The 20,032-nt window shown below is 38.7% G+C and overlaps 1 protein-coding gene across 2 annotated transcripts in view; it reads right to left on the bottom strand.

The window, feature by feature from the left end:
• Nucleotides 1-19,304, bottom strand: part of znf704 (zinc finger protein 704) — a 52,435-nt gene extending 33,131 nt beyond the window's left edge. The window contains exons 1-2 of one of the 2 annotated variants that reach the window (XM_057354318.1): nucleotides 18,325-19,304; nucleotides 14,511-14,740 (exon numbers count right to left, since the gene is read on the bottom strand). In XM_057354318.1, the coding sequence (XP_057210301.1) occupies nucleotides 14,511-14,740; nucleotides 18,325-18,570 (476 nt within the window). In that variant the 5' untranslated portion in view covers nucleotides 18,571-19,304. The remainder of the gene's footprint in view (nucleotides 1-14,510; nucleotides 14,741-18,324) is intronic. The other variant, XM_057354317.1, reaches the window with a different exon arrangement.
• Nucleotides 19,305-20,032: the final 728 nt, after the last annotated feature.

Raw genomic sequence — 20,032 nt, 5'->3', positions numbered from 1 at the left:
CTATGGTTTTCTTATAGTGGTAAACACTGCAACAAAAAAAAGATTTTCGAAACATTCTTAAATCGCGATCAATTTTATTGAAAAAGATATTCAACCTTGTTTTCTGAAAAAATAAAATTGTTTACGTTAGTGCTTAAAACAATTGCCAATGGGGTAAGAAAAAGAATATTGTTTTCCCTTTGAAATAAGTTTATTTTTATTACCCCATTGGCAAATATTTTTCTTGTTTCAAATATTAACTCTAAATATATGAACTTTCTGAGAAAATATACATATATTTAGATAACAATACTTAGTATCTTAAGTCATTTTGCAAGTAAATTTATCTCACTTTAAAAATGTTTAGATATTTGTATTGGCAAACAAGACAAAAAAATTAAAAGAAATCATTTTGTGCAGTGTGGTATTTTGATTTATTTATTTTGCAGTGCCACATCATCACCTTGGAATTATAAGGTTCTATCGGAGATGTTCGTCAAAATTGAGTTATAAAACATTCTTATTCTCTGAACTTACTAACATAATGTGATGGGTTTTTTTTACGTTGTGTACATTTTGAGACCTTTTTTTAGAAAACAAAAAAGATTTTATCTACAAAGTCAAATGGAATGCAAAAACTTTAACGCTCAATATGTTAAAACTGCTCAGATCGCAGATACAATCGTATAATTTCAAGGCGACGAATGGATTACCCTTAAAACAAGGTTTTACCACAAATACCATGGTTGAAGTATGGTTGCCGTAGCAAAACCATGAACTTACCACGGTTTAATTATAACAACCAGGGTTTAAATGGTGGTAAAAAAAAACATACGGTAGAAAATTGTAATTTATGATCAATTTTATTTGACAAAATTTTCTAGCCATTTCGTCAGATATGCTTTGTTCTGGGACCTTACACTTGCCATTGTTTTTCAGAGTCCTGAAATATTGTCGCCTGAGGCATAATGCAATTCCATCTGCGAGCCGAGAACTGACTCTTGAGGTACGAGGTTGTCCCAATTTGGCCACCCAGCCTAAGACATATCTAGGGACTTGAGCCATTAGCCAACACTCAAAAATCATAGCAATTCAACAACACACCAAAAACCACTCAGACCACTTTATAAACTGCATAGCAACACCCTGGCAACCAAGTACACTCTCTCATCATAGAGGCACAGGCAAGCACAAAACTAATGTTCTGTATATATTTATCTTTTCTAGATTGAAATCTAGCAACACCTCTTTTCGAGACTGGCATCTGGCATCTTAATAACAGCAGTTCACTTTAAACAGCATGTAAACTAATACGTCTTCGTTTGTGGCGAACACGAGGTGCATGTCGATTCAGTGCATGTTTGCTTTGTAAACAGCGGCAGATGTTCTGGTTATGGTAGCTACTGTTCCTTATGTAAATGTGAAAGCGATAGGCAACGTACCACAATGCACTGCACAGCGGTGGACGAACATCTCTCTCTTACTGAGCAGAAAAACAAGTGAGCCAGGGAGACAAAGGGGTCGAGAGAGTGAAACGAGAAGGAGAGAGAGACCGAGATGGAGAGGGGTTTCGGCCACTCAGCACCTGGAAGTAAAGGAAAAACAGAGGGAGGGAGGAAGTGACAGAGTGAGGGCGAGAGAGAGTGGGCGGAGCTAAGCGCACTCATTGTTTCCGAGTGGCTGCTGCATTTATGGCAGTCACGTACCGCTCTACCCCGCCTGAGAGTCACCGCTAACTGATGAAAGGGGGGTAAGGTCAGCCACTAGATTCTCTGAGGGCCCGAGGTGCATTTTATCACCGGCGAAACGCATTGTGAAAGCATAGTCATGCGGGGTCGCTTTATTTTCCACCACTGGTTGACACCCAACACCTCATCCAAATGGCATAAAGGTGATCGGCACACACAGCTGTCGGGCAAACACGTTTCTCACAACACATATAAAAACATAATACGTTGTCAGTATCCTAGCGCGTGAGGTAGCGCTAACTAACCCGTCACTTTCACAGCTCCTCGAGTTACACAGCGACTTTCTCGCGCACACAAGTCTCAGAGCGCAGAGAGAGGAGGAGCAGCCTCTCGGGTTTGGCAGTGTCGGTCGGCGTCCTTCCAAATGGGGTAAAGTTCAGAGCCTGCGAGAAGAGCGCAGCCTCTCCCACAGATGCTGCAGACCCGCTGCGCTGCCCCTCACGTGACCGCCTTATTGTTTACTCCAGCACACAGCTCCAGCCACAGGCATTCTGTCAACACTGTGAAGTCTTTGTAGAGAAGAAAAACACAACACAGCCCACATGTCCCTTGAAGGAGGGTTGAGGGAGACTTCACCTGTTGTCACAACCACAAAGGGAAAAAGGAATAGACAGAAAAGGGCTCCACAGCTCTGAAGTACAATCGGAGCACAAAATGTGACGATCAGCGAGACGATGACAATACAAGCAGCTCATAAAAACAACTCGGGATCAAAACCTTTCACTCACTCAAATATATATTTTTCTGAGCATTGATTTAAACTCAACAGCATTACGAGCGAATGTAGATTTGAGAAATACATTTCTGATAAGGCACTATAGGATCTATAGGATTTATTAAAGGGATAGTTCACCTAAAAATGAAAATTCCGTCATCATTTACTCACCCTCACTTTCAAACCTGAATGATTTTCTTTCTTCTACTGAACCCAAATGAAGATATTTTGAAGAATGTTGGTAACTGAACAACAACTGAACAAATAACAGAATTTTTATTTTTTGGGTGAACTGTCCCTTTAAACGAACATACAAAATATTAATAAGCCTTGACGGCACAAATCCAATATCATCCTTACAAACAAACAGAGAACCATGGATTATGCACAATATGAGGGACATTGCTCACAAAATGGGATGAATTTAAAAATGAGAGATTTTGAATGTTTCTAAAGCCCCCTCAAAAGGTTGCCGGTTCATCCTCTTTTAAATACAGCTGCTGAAAAACATTACAGCAACCAAACGAAAAGAAAAACAATCTAGATAAAATATTCATACAAACAGTAACCGACTGGTCGACCATCATGACCCATCCCTACAGCAGAACTGACTTGGAAGCCGAGACACAAAATCAAATCAAGTGTAATTGTAAACCGCTTGAGAATAAAATTAAATAAAATTAAATATTTAAATTAGTTTAGGAATTAACAAGCAAATTTGCAGCGTTGTTGTGCGTGACATGAAAGCTACAGATTCTGAAAGCTTAAGAGCTAGTGATCATCCTCTGGACCTACAGAGTAATATAAAGAAACCTCAGGCTGTTCGGCTACATTTAATACAAGTGGTTTTCCAGCAGGAATTCTTTAAACATCTACAACTTTTTCTCTTTAGTAGAAAAAGTGTGCATGAGACCAAGAATATCATAGACCAACCTAAATCAAAGAAGCAGTTCAGTTTTTTAAAGTGCTTCTCTAAGTCAAATGTCTGTTGTCAGTAAAGATCACACATAAAGTTGGAATTATGGAACAGTATATTACAATATGTAGGAATCTATCAAAATCATGTAATCCTTACACTGGTTTACGCTCAGTGATCTTGGCTCTAAAGCTGGGCGGGGGATATACTGTAGCAGTTGTAAGGGATGAATATAAAAATTAATTCATTTTTTATCTCTTTCACATTTAGAAACGTATACGCAGCAGAATGAAATGTGAAGGACTGACAGCATGACCAGACACGTGAACAAATATTACTGTTGTATTGCATAAAAGTGAATATGTACGGAAGAGTATTAGGGCCAAGCAATAAAAAATATATAAAACCGTTTTGAGATTAAAGTCATTATAATGCGAAATTAAACCCGCAGTTTTTCGGGGGGGAAAGTCGAAATAAAATGTTGAGAATAAACTCAATCAATTTCGAGAATAAAGTCATTGTGTTTCCAGAATAATTCGAGTTATGAACTTGTTTTATTTTAAGTATTTTAGGGCTGAAAAATACACAGCATCTTTTCTGTTATTTTGACCTGTTTCTCCAGTTTTCATTTTCAGCAAATAAATGCAAATAGAAACAAGATCTTTATTTGAATTTTGGGAGAAATATTGTTAGTGGTTCACAAAATGAAACAAAAATGATCATTTTACCTAAACACATAAACAGTAAATTCAGAAAAACTGAAAATAATTTTGAAAGGGTACAGTTGTAAACCGTCAATAATTAAATTATGCAACCATTTTTATTTATTTATATTTTGAGCCAACTTGAACATTTGAAGACAAACATGCATAAGAGAAAAAGCATCTGACTGATGATGATAAACATTGCATCTCATTAACGCCCAACTGCTCCAGTTACTCGCCTGGGTATCTGTAGCCACATCTGCCCTGGAGTCCACCTCCACCGTCATCCCTCTGAACTATGACAAAACTGATGAGTGCCACCCAAATTAAATTGAAGACAATTATGACGCCCCCATGCAGAGAACGTAAGTAGTACATCTCCATTTTAATTAATAAAGTCTTTCGGCTCGACAGAGATCAATAATTTATGTTCTCAACTATGCTGTCAAAACTGAATTAGAAATGCAGGAAATGTTATGCAGGGTTGTTTTAATAGGACACACTTGAGTATCTTAACATCATGACAGGCCCTGCCAGGGAATCTTTGCCAAAAACCACGCCTCAAGCAGAATTAGTTCCTTTTAGTGGCGTCAAGAGGATGGGGTATCGGGAGAAGACTATAGACTACAGTTAGCTGACAAAACATTTCAACAAAAGAGATTTTAATACCTGCATCTCAACCTGGAGCACTTCCTATAAAGCTAGAATCCGTAACTTTTGCCTCTCTATCGCCACCTCTGTTTAAAACTGCAGGTGACTTTATGTACTTCATGTGGTTTGATGTTGAATGACATCAAACTAGGGCTGTCAAACGATATTTAGATGTAATCATTTATATTTAATAATAACTGAAAATATTATGTAAACGTTTATTCATTTTAATATTTTCTTAAATATATACATGTATGTGTTTATCAATACAAAATTACTATACACAGTACACAGACATATATTATGCAAACACAAACGTTTATTCTGGAAGTGATTAATCACAATTAATCATTTGACAGCCCTTCATCAAACTGATATTTCCCTCAAAATTGTTGTTGTAATTATAATAATCAATCATATATAATAATGATTACATGTACTTGTTTAATAAATGACTTCTGTGTATTTAAACATAACATTTATTTAAACAAAAAATGACTTGTTTTGACAAAAAAAAGTTAAAGATTGTAGAACAGATTGAAGAGACGGGTAACCTAAATAAAAAGTAAAACTATATATTTATATAGTATATCGCTGCTGTCCTTCTGAAACCTTGTATCTACATATTTTGTGATTTTATTCATATTTATTATAGTCACCCTTTATGTTTGCCACTGGGTTTTGCAAATATCTAACCAATATAAAGTACTTGTCAACTATGACAACACAGTATTCAATCATTAAAAAAGCCATTTCCTGAAAAATGGCAAATTTGGACATGTGAGGTTTCAGAAGGACAGCGACGATATACAGTTTATATATACAGTATACTTATGGTGCATTTGTGTTGCATTATTCAATTTTTTGCTTTTGCTTTGGAACAAAAATGTTAGTAGTTTAAAAAGACATATTACATCCTTTTAATTTAAAAATAAAAATGTAAAAATAATATTGACACTGATTTCATTATGACTAGTTTCTCTGTATGACACTTAACATACAGCACATTTGTCAATGTAATCAATTCATGCTCACACGCTCATCTCAGCTGCAGCCTGCGAGACGTCCCATTTCAAAGCCTCCAACAACAATTTAAACACAAAAGCATTGCATATGATCTCATTACTGATGTGACAGAGGTCACCATATATTACATTCTCTGTTGTGCTGCAAAGAATGCCACAGGCACCCTTAATACACCTTCAAACAGGCACCACGCAATGAGGAGCTATGGTGCAATTACATCCGAAGCGCCGCTGTCACTGCTGACTGATTTACACAATGATCTACAGTTACGTGATTTCCAAAGTTACGAAGGCGAAACATTTGTTCCTACTCCCCTGACTGCAGTATAGACGCGTTTGAACTCATAAAACGAGGCGATACTTCAGTATTTACAGCATTAATAAATGTACACAGACTTGTGTTGACAGCTTCAACATTAGCGTGGTGGAATTATATCGGGGTCGTCATAACCAAATGACGGGAAGTATGCTTGAATCGAAATTCTAATATAATTCTAATTCTAATAAAATGCTAATGGGATTGTGCTCTGATCTACACAGACGACTTTTCTGCCCTTTCCATTAGCAACTTCAGTCAGCGATTAAGAATTTAAAGGGATAGTTTGTCCAACAAATGAAAAATATTTCATCATTTACTCACCCTGATGTCATTTCACACCTGTATGACTTTCATTCTTCTGCAAGAAGATACTTTGAAGAATGTCGGTAACCAAACTACCTTAGCCTCCATTGACTTCAATTGAATCAACACAAAACCACTTATCTCAAAATATCTTCTTTTGTGTTCCACACGTGTTTTGAACTACATGAGGGTGCATAAATTATAACCGAATTTTATTTTGGGGTGAACTATCCCTTTAAGCTCCTGTATTACTGCTTTGAAAGACATCATGCATTCATGGCCACGCCCCCTCTCTGATTTTCAGGGTTTTAATTAAGCCACAAATTTGCATAAAACACATTCCAGTAGAGGAGGGTTTTATTGTTAGACAATAAAAGAGAAACTGTTGACGAATGGCCGTTCTTAACTTAATTTCCAGAACACTGATTTTAAAGTGAAATATTTTTGCACTTGCATTTCACCATTTAATTAGACGAATTTCTTTATTTTAACCAGAAAACAAAATAATAATGTATATAACTGGCTTAAGCAACTAAACTTTTGGAACCTTGTTTACTATTTCACAGAAGTTTGCTGTTAAACGAAATAACATGTAACAAGCTAGGCAAGTATCAACTGCCTTGTAAATCAATCAATCTTATTTGCCTCCCAGTAGGACTACATGATTTGACTGACAGCTACACAAGCGCAAACTAGTTTAACACAGTGTGTTTTTCCATTCTAGTAACATGCCACACATTCAGGCATGCATTTTAGCTTGCTGCATGCTCAGCCAATCAGATAGGCACCTCAAAACTATTTCAATCGTCGTGAAGTTCGGGGAAATCCAAGAAAAGAAAAAGAAAAAAAACGCTGTGTACAGTGTGATAATTCACCCAGGACCAACAGCAGGCACTTGAGAGAAGTTTAGTGTGAGACCACTGGAAAGAGTCCAGCATCACAGAAGTCCAGCCTCAGCAGAGAGTGGAGCTTTTCAGATGGTAATCACACGCTCCCTAAAGTTGCAGCCCAACCACCATCCGCTCTCTGAGGGACGTTGTTTTCTTTGGCAGCTATAGCTGATCTTCTGAGAAAGCATACTGTTCGACCCGAGCAGCTCCCTCTCTTTATTCACCCGCCACTTAGACAAGGGATCAACAGGGGGGAAAAGGGAAGGAAAAATCTTGTTGTTGTAGAAAAGGCAACAGCAAGGTCACGCCCATATTTAAAACAGTAATATAGCGGTCCGAGAAGTTATAGGATACCTAGTAATTTGCTTCCATTTATGTCCTTTGCTTTACCATAGTAATGCTGAGGCTTATTCTCAAGGACTCTATATATTTCTCTATATTTCAGACAAACTATTAACATACCAATATAATCAGCCAATATTCTGAATTTTTTAACTATTGGCATCGACCGATAAGCCTTTACACTGTAAAAATAAACTGTCAAATATGTACGGAATTTTATTGTTTTACTTTACAGAATTTTCACGTATTTTTTATGTAACTGTAATTTCCAAGAAAACATTTTTTTCCCTTTTTTTCTGGCACCCAAGCTGCCTGAATATTACGGGGGGGTTTCAGGTATTTTTACAATGTACATTTGGCCAATGATTCCTTTCCTTCGCTTTATAAAGCATTGGTACCTTGTTCCTAGAGAAAAGTCATTCAGATGTAAAGCCAGCATCTAACAACCAGTAAAATGACCAGTCATCATTTACTGTGTAATACATTGTATGGAAGAAATAGTAATAACAATACAACTTATATATTTTTATCCAGTATACACCATTTTTTACTGTCCATGATTAATGTGATGTGTTGAGTGTGTATCTTTTCATGTGTTCAAATCTACTACTCAAGCCTGCTACTAGGTATTGGCATATCTCAAAAAACTCACAATGGTCGACTTAGGATTCAACCTAACTTCTTATTTTAAAGGCTTAAAGATGTGTATAATTGTGAAAACATGATGTGATAATACTCAAGTAAGCAACTTGCAGGTTGATTTCCTCAAAAGCACAAAAACTATAACGCCTTCAAGCCTCAACTGTAACCTGCTAGATGCACACAAATTCCAAACATACACCTGAAATGCAGTCCGCATAACAGTTTGACCTAAAAGTGACCAATCATGTTGTAAACTTGGATACCGTCGCTGTCCTTCCGAAACCTTGTATGTCCATATTCAGTTTTTCAGGACATTTTAAAAACAATGTACTTTTTAAATGATTAAATACTGTGTTGACTACTTTACTTTTTATTGGTAATATATGTGCAAAACGCAGTGACAAACATAAAAGATGACTAATAATAATGAATTATAATTTAATTAAAATCACAAAATATGGATATATGAGGTTTCAGAAGGACAACAGCGATACGCAAACCCAACAAAACCAAATTTCTTGCTTGCAGTCCGGAGACTCTGATCAGACTATTCTTGTTAGCTACTTGCTAGTTGCTGTAGTTCCATGTTGTATACCTATGAAAACAGGAACCAAGACGCAAGATTTTAATACCGTTTAATAAACTTCCCTCTCAGCAAGGAGGCCGGGGAAAAGAGAGGTCAATAATCATGCTGGGTCAACTAATATACAAGTTACAGAATGCTTGTGGTGTAATTCTGTAAAAACAAATATGATGAGCTAAGGCATTTTGCGTCCAATAATGAACATTTAAACAGCTGACAAGAAAGACCTGCAGGTCACCAAACCCCAAAACACCACCTCTCTACAGGACGCTGATCAAACACAAAGTAAGAGGCTTCTTACAAGTGATATCAAAGAGTTGCTACATCCAAGTCGTGCTGTTGAGTGCAACCGGTTTTCAACTTGATTTAAAAAAGTCATTTTTTGACGGTTTACAGATGTGCATCAAAAAGACAGAGTGTTAACTGTGTGGGTGCATTTTACATTGCAGGTGAAAAACAACGTTGTTACAATGTTATAATTGCATTATGAAGGGTTTTCACCACTTAATAGCCGCAAGAGTGCAGAATTAAATGAAAAGTAGATCGAAATGATAATAGTCTCTGACAAAATGTAAAGTAAACATCAAGAATGTGTGGCCTGGTCTCGCATGACAATTAAAGCAAGAGATATGATCTTGGCTCATTTATCACAGAGATGTAGCCCTAAACACTCCATTGTCTCCCTCACATGCCATCCTTTACCATCAAGATAGATCCAGCGAGTGTTTCAAAGCAATGAATCACAATTTGAGAGTAATCATGGTCATATTCACTTAAGAGGATACTTCAGACTTTAAACACAAAGCAGTTGAATCTATATGCGATTCTTTCTTTTGTCACTGTGCTCTCTGTGTTCATTAGTTTAAGTGCTGAAAACACGCATAACAGAATGACACAATGAAGCTAATTCTGATGTTTTTCGCACCACAAACTGCTCAATGGGGATGTGTGACTAAAGCCGCAAGTATGGTCTGGCCGTCCGCGTCCGCCCGCATGACGTAACTTCCGTCATCAGGAGGGTCCGCGGTCGTCCGCACAACCCGTCTGCGTGCAGCCCATTTTCTGAGACCGCGCGGACGTGACGCATACAACAGCGTATGCGCGAGAAAGGCGCACTAGTCCACTAGGGGTCAATACACACACAGAAAGTGTGCAGTGTGCCGTTGTCGAAGAAGAATGATACAAAACCAACACGCTGAAACTTGGAACAGTAAGTTAAGAAGCATATCCTTCTCCATACCGTTTGGTTGTCATTCTTGTTGTCTTGCTGTTTGCTCTGATTGTTTGCAATGGCGAATGACTTCCTCTATCATTAATTTGCAGTGGGTCTGTGAATGACGCGACTCAGCGCTTCCCTCTTGACGGTCTGGTAGAGCACACATACTCATACTCAAGAGCATAAATGATCAAATGAGCATTAACTTAAAACCAAAGATATTTCTTAACAGCCATTTATATAATAAATAAAGTTTTTCCAGTTAATGTCAAGCTCTAAAATATTTCATTGGGTAGAAATTTTGAGGTTTTGGGAATGAGGCCTTTGAATATTGTTGAAGAAAATGGGAGGCCTTGGAGTAAGAAAGGTTGTTGTTTTTAAGGTTGACATTTGCATGGATTTGCCCAAACGAGTAACCAAATGCGTTGTAGTGGTGATGTCTTAAAGGTGGCTTTACCCTACAAACTGTGTAAAAATGAATGCAAAACTTAATTTTGAACTTTATTTCAACTTAAATTTACCAATTTAATATACAAATAACTTTTGAACATCACTACTCGACTAGTCAGTCACTGGAAGCCAAGCTAGTTTACTAGTCAACCATGGTGACCCGTCCCTACTGCAAATCTAGCCTAAAGTTGAATAGATTTTTCTGAAGAAGCATGCTTAAGAAACCAAACCGCGCAATTTAGACCTCTGCATGTGTTTGTCTACACTGACCACCCCTGCCAAACGAAAGTCACTTATTTTGGAAAATTTAAACGCTGTGCTTCTCTGTGTCTAATAGACCTCAGAGCCTAAAGTGTACACGTGCTTTGAGATATGTGCCGTCCAAAAGAAACACAGAAAATAAAATATATGAGCAAGCACAGACGCAAGTCAACAAATGCGCTGTGAGACTGAATCAACTCAAACACACAAATCTAAAGGAAATCTGTGAGGATTCAAGCAGGGTACAGTAATGATAAATCGCTAGCCTCACTGTTTATTCAGAAAACTGTTTGTATTGGACAGTGCAATCTCTCAGGATGTAGAGGTAGTAAGACAAACTACATCATTTGTTGTACATCGAGGATAAATCGTTGTTTTCTACGAGCATTAAAAATAATGAGCTTCATCCATACAGAAACGCTGAGCGAATCGATATAACACCCGCCAATATCAATAGTCAACCAATAGCAAAACAAAAAAGTTATCGTAGGCAATAAACAGCTATAAAAAAGATCAACCTTCTTTAAACGACCGAAATGAATTTTTATACTGAATGGAAGAATCGAGTTTTACAAGGGGATCAATAATTCATCAACATGTAAATATTCTGTAATTATCAGGCCTGTGTGTAGTTATAGAGCTATCACATGGCGACTGCTTTATATGGTAGGCTACTTCACACAGCTATAAATTGATTTCTGGGATCTAAAGAAGAGAAAGTCTGACGTTACTCAAGTTAGGTTTTAGGCTAAAATAGATGAGCGCATACCAATTACATGTGAGAAAAAGGAAAAATAACACTTTAAGATGTTTGTCTTGCTGTGAGATGCTTGCTACATATCTGAGAGGTGTCAGAAAGAGATCTTCAAAGAGCAAATGCTGTAAGGTGCGAGGCCTCAAATACCACACACCACCCTAGTGCTCACACTCAGTGTACCAGACACAAATACAAAATACACCTCATGAAGACAACAACATAAACTGTTGTAATACCATGGTACTTTGATATTGACAATTATCAATTATGTATAATTATGTACATTGCTCTTACATGGGAATTCAATGCAATTGAAAAAAAAATACTGATGATGTTATAACAGTCAATGTGTTGATGCTAAAACGATCCTGTTAGAAACAATAAAAACCTACAATAAGAACATCACCATAAAGGCACATGGAGTGGAACTTGCCAAAAGCTAAAATGTAATATTGTTATTTGCTTGGGAGCTGAGTTTTTCCCCAAATGCATTTTAAAGTCCCTGTGAAATGAAAAATAACAGTCCTATTTTTCATGGAGTATTGCAGTGTTTATTATAAATAGCTTATCAGTGTGGGTCATTCTCTTTTTAAAATTCATGTGCCCTCATAATCTTCAGGCAAAATCTAAAAATGCTCATCCGCCCTAGTGGCTATCCATCTCCAATGGCGTCAGTCAGACGGCTTGGGCGGAGCCTCAGATAACTCGTTTTTTATAAAAAACGTCTGTTTTTATACATCCAATTATTTCGCAATGGAAACACAAGCATTCGATATTCTGTGTCATTTGCACATTTACATTTAGTCATTTAGCAGACGCTTTTATCCAAAGCGACTTACAGAGAGTTCAGGGAGCAATAAGCGATATGTCATACAGATGTAAATGCGTAACACCGTGTCTACACCGGACGCGACCGGCGCGATGCGACAAGACAAAAGACGTTGGAAACGCATTAGAACCCATTATAATTTTACGTTTTGTCCACACTGGATGCGGTGCGACAAACCCATTAAGAACAAGCCGGTTGTTATGTCACGCCACGCCTGTCGCATCCGGTGTAAGAATACGGAAGTGAAAACTACCACAACTTCCGATTCACAGGAACTTTGTGTTTATTACTCTATAGTATATAATATAAGAGTTTAATGAAACTTAAAGAACTGAAAAAGACATTGATAATTAGAGCACTTTTTATCAAATATTATTGCATTGTCTTACTATACCATAACATAAATGTTACAATATTTTATAAAATCTGAAGTTGTATGCGTTAACATTAATTGATGTGTAATGAAACAACATTGATAAACTATACTGGTATTTAACATTAACAGATATTAATAAATACAAAACAATATATTGCAATATTTAGTCAGTCGCTGTCCGACTGAAACCTTGTATCTCCATTTTTCATAAATTATTTCTATTGGTCACTCTTCATGTTTGTCTGTTGGTTTTGCACATATTTAACCAATAAAAAGTGTTAAAAAGAGCTTGTCAACTTTGACAACACAGTCTTTAATTATAAAAAATGACATTCCTGTAAACAAAGAGGCACTTTTGGAGATACAAGGTTTAAATCATTTTTAATATACACTCACCTAAAGGATTATTAGGAACACCTGTTCAATTTCTCATTAATGCAATTATCTAATCAACCAATCACATGGCAGTTGCTTCAATGCATTTAGGGGTGTGGTCCTGGTCAAGACAATCTCCTGAACTCCAAACTGAATGTCAGAATGGGAAAGAAAGGTGATTTAAGCAATTTTGAGCGTGGCATGGTTGTTGGTGCCAGACGGGCCGGTCTGAGTATTTCACAATCTGCTCAGTTACTGGGATTTTCACGCACAACCATTTCTAGGGTTTACAAAGAATGGTGTGAAAAGGGAAAAACATCCAGTATGCGGCAGTCCTGTGGGCGAAAATGCCTTGTTGATGCTAGAGGTCAGAGGAGAATGGGCCGACTGATTCAAGCTGATAGAAGAGCAACTTTGACTGAAATAACCACTCGTTACAACCGAGGTATGCAGCAAAGCATTTGTGAAGCCACAACACGCACAACCTTGAGGCAGATGGGCTACAACAGCAGAAGACCCCACCGGGTACCACTCATCTCCACTACAAATAGGAAAAAGAGGCTACAATTTGCACGAGCTCACCAAAATTGGACAGTTGAAGACTGGAAAAATGTTGCCTGGTCTGATGAGTCTCGATTTCTGTTGAGACATTCAAATGGTAGAGTCAGAATTTGGCGTAAACAGAATGAGAACATGGATCCATCATGCCTTGTTACCACTGTGCAGGCTGGTGGTGGTGGTGTAATGGTGTGGGGGATGTTTTCTTGGCACACTTTAGGCCCCTTAGTGCCAATTGGGCATCGTTTAAATGCCACGGCCTACCTGAGCATTGTTTCTGACCATGTCCATCCCTTTATGACCACCATGTACCCATCCTCTAATGGCTACTTCCAGCAGGATAATGCACCATGTCACAAAGCTCGAATCATTTCAAATTGGTTTCTTGAACATGACAATGAGTTCACTGTACTAGAATGGCCCCCACAGTCACCAGATCTCAACCCGATAGAACATCTTTGGGATGTGGTGGAACGGGAGCTTCGTGCCCTGGATGTGCATCCCACAAATCTCCATCAACTGCAAGATGCTATCCTATCAATATGGGCCAACATTTCTAAAGAATGCTTTCAGCACCTTGTTGAATCAATGCCACGTAGAATTAAGGCAGTTCTGAAGGCGAAAGGGGGTCAAACACCGTATTAGTATGGTGTTCCTAATAATCCTTTAGGTGAGTGTATGTTGGACATACTTCATACCGTCACAATGAAAATCTTACCAACACTAAAGTTTGGCTCTCTTTTTTAGGATGTAGGGCTACAACATGCACAAAAAAAAGACATAGGACAACAACAATATATTTTTTATGAGAATCTTCAAATCAGTTTTCATTTCCACCTGTAGGGGGCACTCTTCTGCAGAGCAGTCTTACCTGACTTGTGGTACGTCGATGCTGGACGAGACCACCTTTCGTTTCTGCTCCAGCAGAGAAACAGAGCGGGTAGTTTCCTTCTCTTGCTCCATCGCTCGTCCCGTCCGCTTGTGCTCCAGTAACCGTGGCTCCTCCACGCTCTCGGGACTGAGACAGGGCGCCTCCCCCCTCTGCACTCCTCCATTCTGACCTCCCGTGGGCCCGTCCCGCTGGCCACCATTACAGGTGCTCTGCAGAGAAAATCACATTTGAGTTTCTTAACCACGTAACCGGTCTTTTCTGCATGTGGCTCCCACGATTACTTTACTGCAGGACTCCTACGTCGAAGCTTATTTGCATGCAACCATTAAACACTACACTATTTAAGCTGTTAGCAATTAACACATCGGTCAAAATAAACACCAGCACAATGATCTGGATCATGAAATCTCATTCGCTGATCAGCCGGCCTATTTGTTTAGATCTCTACTGCTGACAAAAGAAGAAAAAATAAATCCCCCTCGCTCTGTCACTTCCCCCCCAAGCGTGCAGAAAAAGCCACCTTTCGTGACCACACTGATGCAAAGACGAGCAGCTTGTTCTCATCTACATGGCATAGTCTTTTTATTACACTGTGACTAAAGCTGCGTACCGCTAAACACCGCACACTACAGAGAGGGCAAACAGGGGCCAAGATGACGCACGTCACCGCATGCAGCAGCAGACAGCGTGATTAACAATGAGCAACGCACAATCCAGATCATTTTCTTACCGTAACTCGATTAGTTCGAACGGGTAGAGGGAGTAACCGCTTATCACCCAGAGCATTGAACATCTGTGAGGTTACTGACTAGAATGAATTTAAAACAGATGGATTATTTTACATTATCTGTGCATTGGCTGTGTTTGGCTATGGGTTAAAGGAGGTATTAAAACTAGGAACATTTTTAAGTCAGAGAAGGTGAAATATGCAACTTCTTGTTAATATGCATGAACTAATATGCAGAGATCGCTGCAAGTTGTTTTTCACTACGGGTCTTTTTAACACTACAGCATCCAGATCAGCTAGAGACTGCAACATTGGCGCACTCAACAGCGTGAGCTTTGTGTGAGATACCTGTCTGTTTGACCAATGCCACCATGGGAACCTGTTTGCAAACAGTGATCAATTTTCATCAATCAGCAAAAAATGTTTGTGATGCTAGAGATGCAGAAATTCAACTTTGCCTTTAATAGAACCGAACCCAGAAATACAAATTCTGTCATTACTTGCCCACATTTGAAACCGGCAGTCTATTGTTTTTTCAATGTAACACAAATGAAGAAATGTAAAAAAAATATTTCAGTGCTTACCAAAGAGTGATAATTCAAACAGGTAACAAAAAACGTAAAAGTACTCCATATAACTTGTGTGCTGTTTCAAGTCTGAATCTCTTATTTAGATTTACTGCCATTTTGGGATAAGCTCGAGAGTATCAGTAAAGAACTTAAAGGGATAGTTCACCCCAAAATGAAAATTCTATCATTATTTTATCACCCTTGTGTTGTTCAAAACCTATGACTTTCTTCTGCAAAAGACAAAAGAAATTTTGAAGAATGTTGGTAACCAAAAACATTGTCCCCCACTGACTTTCATTGTGTGGACACAAAACTACTGAGACATTTCTCAAAATATCTTCTTTTGTCTTCCACAGAAGAAAGAGTCACATACAGGTTTTGTCATTTAATTAATTATGGCTATAGTGGTAGAGTCACAGATGTACTTTTTTGGTGCTTATGCGTGTTGTTTTTCTGTCTGTTTTAGAGTTTTTGCACAGGAATCTTTTTCCAATATTTTTACTCATGTAAACAATAGAACAGTAGGATCATATGGGTTTTAATGGCGAGTAAGTAATGACAGAATATTTGTTTTCACGTGAACTACTTTAAACCTCAGAGACAGAATAATAATACTTCACGTAAATAAGAGATAACTGCCAGGTTTTATGAAGACAGATTTGTTCCGGTATCATGTTGTGCAATACTTTCAAGCGACAAATCAAAAATGCACATTTGACAAGTTCACGTTTAAATTTCACACACTATTAGGTTTCTTTCTTCCAGCTCACCATAACAAACACTGCGTTTTTTAAAACCGGCCACGGCTTCCTTGCCACATGTGGAGCACGCAGCATCTCCACTGATCTAATATGGGTCGCAATTTATGTGTCAATCAAACTACTGGAATGAGATTTTGCCAACAAGTTAGGGATTTTAATTGATTGAAACTGAACTAATAACAGAATTCATTAAATTTGAAAGCTGAATGCACACAGATTTAATTATCTACAAATTATTTATTTATTTATACTTGAATATTCATAAGCAAAACGAACACTGGCACTATGTATGAGTGAGACACACTCAAGATGTGAGGTATCACAAAAAGTAACTACCGTGCTCTTGGTAAACAACAACAAACACATCTGCTGCTTGTCTGAGTACCGCACTTCATCCATCACGACCCAATCGTTAGGCGTTTGTGCCGAATGAAGTTTAAACCAGCATCACAGCCTTGTACATAAAGAGCTAGACGCCATGATTGTTAATTAAATGTTGATATTAAGCGGTGGAAACAACAGGGGACAGAAAAATCCAATCTGCCTTTGTCTGGAGAACCCACACTGTAAAGCCACTAAACACAAAGCCCCTCCCTATGAAACAAGTCAACAAGTGGCATTCCCAAGCCGAATGGCACTGGTTCGAGATTCCAGGCAGCCTGCCAAAGCCCCAGATTCTATGAGCATGACCCTCTTTAGAGCTTCATTTTGTTGTTGTTATGGAGCAGCTGCAACGGGATCATGTACCCTAGTTTCACATCCTATATTAACACTTCTTTGTTTGCATGGCTATACATTTGAACTTTTACTCATCTTTGCAACCAGAGACGATATGAACCTGCCCTTTACGTTTGCAGTAGCAGTTGCTGTAACTGAATTTGCAAAGTGGACTTTATTATTATTAAATGCTAATTAAATGGTTGCTTGGTTTGGAGTGTAGCGACAAAATAAATAAACAAACAAACGCAAATAAAATGGTAAATAAAAAGAAACATCCAAACAAAAGAATATTGCGTATTGTACTAAATAAATTTAACTTATTAATACAATTGGATTACATTTAATTTCACTACTTTGATAACAGATATAGTAATCAAAACAGTGAAATTAAATTGAATCCAAAAAAAATGTATGAAATTGGTGGATTTGTGTCGTTTTGACCCTCTTGATGTGGCACCTCAGGCTGTATAACTTAATAATGACTGCAATTAGGTCAATATAAAAAATCCTTTGTGTTTTGCATTACGCGCATGCAACTATTTCACCCAAGTGTGCAACTATCCAGAGCTCAGTTTCATTCATTTAACATTTAAGAAAAACATTAAACAGGACTGTTAAACAAAAGTGCACGTTTACACAAAACAGAATCACTGTAATAACAATGAATGCCGACAATGTTGTGTAATCGGTACTAAAAAAAGAGCCGGCGCGCGCGCACACGCATGCAGATGCATCTGCTGGCGTGTGAATGCTGCAGAGAGTGTTTGTTTGCCACGGTTATCCACCCACTAAAGTCAGATAAACAGCACAGGCCCTCTTTATCAGTGTCATTACAGCAATATCCACTCGCACACAATATCTCTCAAACTGTGTGCACAGCCCATGCCGTGAAACAAACAATCGCACCATGCACAGTAAACAATGCTGTGTGTTTGTGTTTGACAGTGATGCATGGACTGCCTCAAACAACAACAACAACAACAACAACAACAACCCAGCTGAGCACACAAACGCACCTTTAAACTCGACTTTAGTGGTGCTTTCGCAGTCATCTGCGCGATCTCCTCCTCCGTGTACTCGTTCAAGCTGCCGTCTTGCATAAGAACCGTGTACACGTTGCGCCGATGACCGGCTGCAGCATCTCTGTTGTCCTGTTTGACAGCCTGGATGACTCCCGTGAGCGTTGCCGCGTCTCCCGTTAAACCCGGCGCGTACACGCGGCTCCCAATAACCGAGCGCTTTACCAGTCGCCGAGAATGCATAGTTCACGTATCAGTGAAATCCTCCAAGTATTATCACGCTGTGCAGCAATGTTGATTTAGAAACAGGAAATGTCACAAAACGCGAACGCGCAGACCTTGCTCTCTGCAAATATGATCACGCGTCGAACGAACGAATAATACGACATTTTCACAGATCTGGAGCGCATCCGCGTATTTTACCGCTTGATCCGCGTTCATGTACGGTCGCGCTGGCGTGCACTTGCACGTTCAGGACGTGGGACCGGTGCACCGTTACAACATACAAACGAGCGATTTATTCTTGATAACCTCTGCGTCCGTCCGACCGACCGGCAACCGATATCTTTCTTCTGTCGACCTGTTTGTTTTCCTTGCCGTTCCCTTAAAGCTGGCGGGCTGTGGAAAACGAGGAGCGGAGCGCGAGATTCGGATCGACAAACGTAATGTTTCTTGCACAATGCAAACCGCGGACATTTACGCGATAAACCGACGACGATTAAACACGGAGAAGTTAGATGAATCTGGGAAAACTAACTATCGCATCCACCGTTGTGTGCGTGTTTGCAATGTGCAACTTTATCCTCGTTTGCCGCAAATCGGATGTCGTACGAAAAACAGTCCGCTTCGTGAAATCTATCCGGGTTTTCCAGATGCAGTAGCTGTACCGGCGGAATGTCGCCTGTAAACATGTGCGCTCGCGCGGCCAGTGTAAACTCGGATTGGCTGTCGACACACACGCCTCCACTCGCTCGCGCTGCAGCTTCCCTCCAAACACGAGCACAGAACGCTCCTCAGATTAAAACAATGACGCAAGGATGACGAGAGATTGTTGCGAGGTGGTTATTTTGGTATGTTGGCTATTGTTACCAGCGTTACCGAAAGCGGTGATAAAATCCCGTAGAGAAACGGGAGAGAGTAATGCGAAATGAATGACACGCGGCACGGGAGGGATTCCCAAGGGTCTCGAGGTGCCGGACTCACTCCCTTAAAAAAAAATACAGTCACTTTGAACATAGTGCAAATTGTAAAAAAAAAGGTTGTCTATATTTTTTTCACTTTTTGTATATAGTGCATTTTTGTTTTTATTTAATTTCTAATTTTTTCTATCTTAATGTATATTTGCACCATGTGTACACTTTCTTCTGCACTAAGCTCCTGTCGCCAAGTCAAATTCCTTGTGTGTGTAAACATTGGCAATTCTGATTCTGAATTTGTAATATTGAGGAAAAACATTTTTCTCTACGATTAAGTTGCTTCATATATATATATATATATATCCTTAAGCAATTACATTTGAGGAATTAATTGGATCAAATGTTATAATTTAAGAATCAAACATCAAAAAACATAGTTAATAGTCTTGTCACAAGCGGGGTACGGAGAGAACCAATTGCAGGCAACAAGGGGTTAATAGAACAAAAAACTCTTTATTTAAACAACACAAACAAAAACCCAAGAGGGGGTAAAACAAAACAGGGGAATA

Source organism: Triplophysa rosa, linkage group LG16, assembly GCF_024868665.1.
Source record: "Triplophysa rosa linkage group LG16, Trosa_1v2, whole genome shotgun sequence".
Taxonomy (NCBI): Eukaryota; Metazoa; Chordata; class Actinopteri; order Cypriniformes; family Nemacheilidae; genus Triplophysa; species Triplophysa rosa.
The sequence above is the reverse complement of the archived record's forward strand: the minus strand, read 5'-3'. Positions and strand labels throughout refer to the sequence as shown.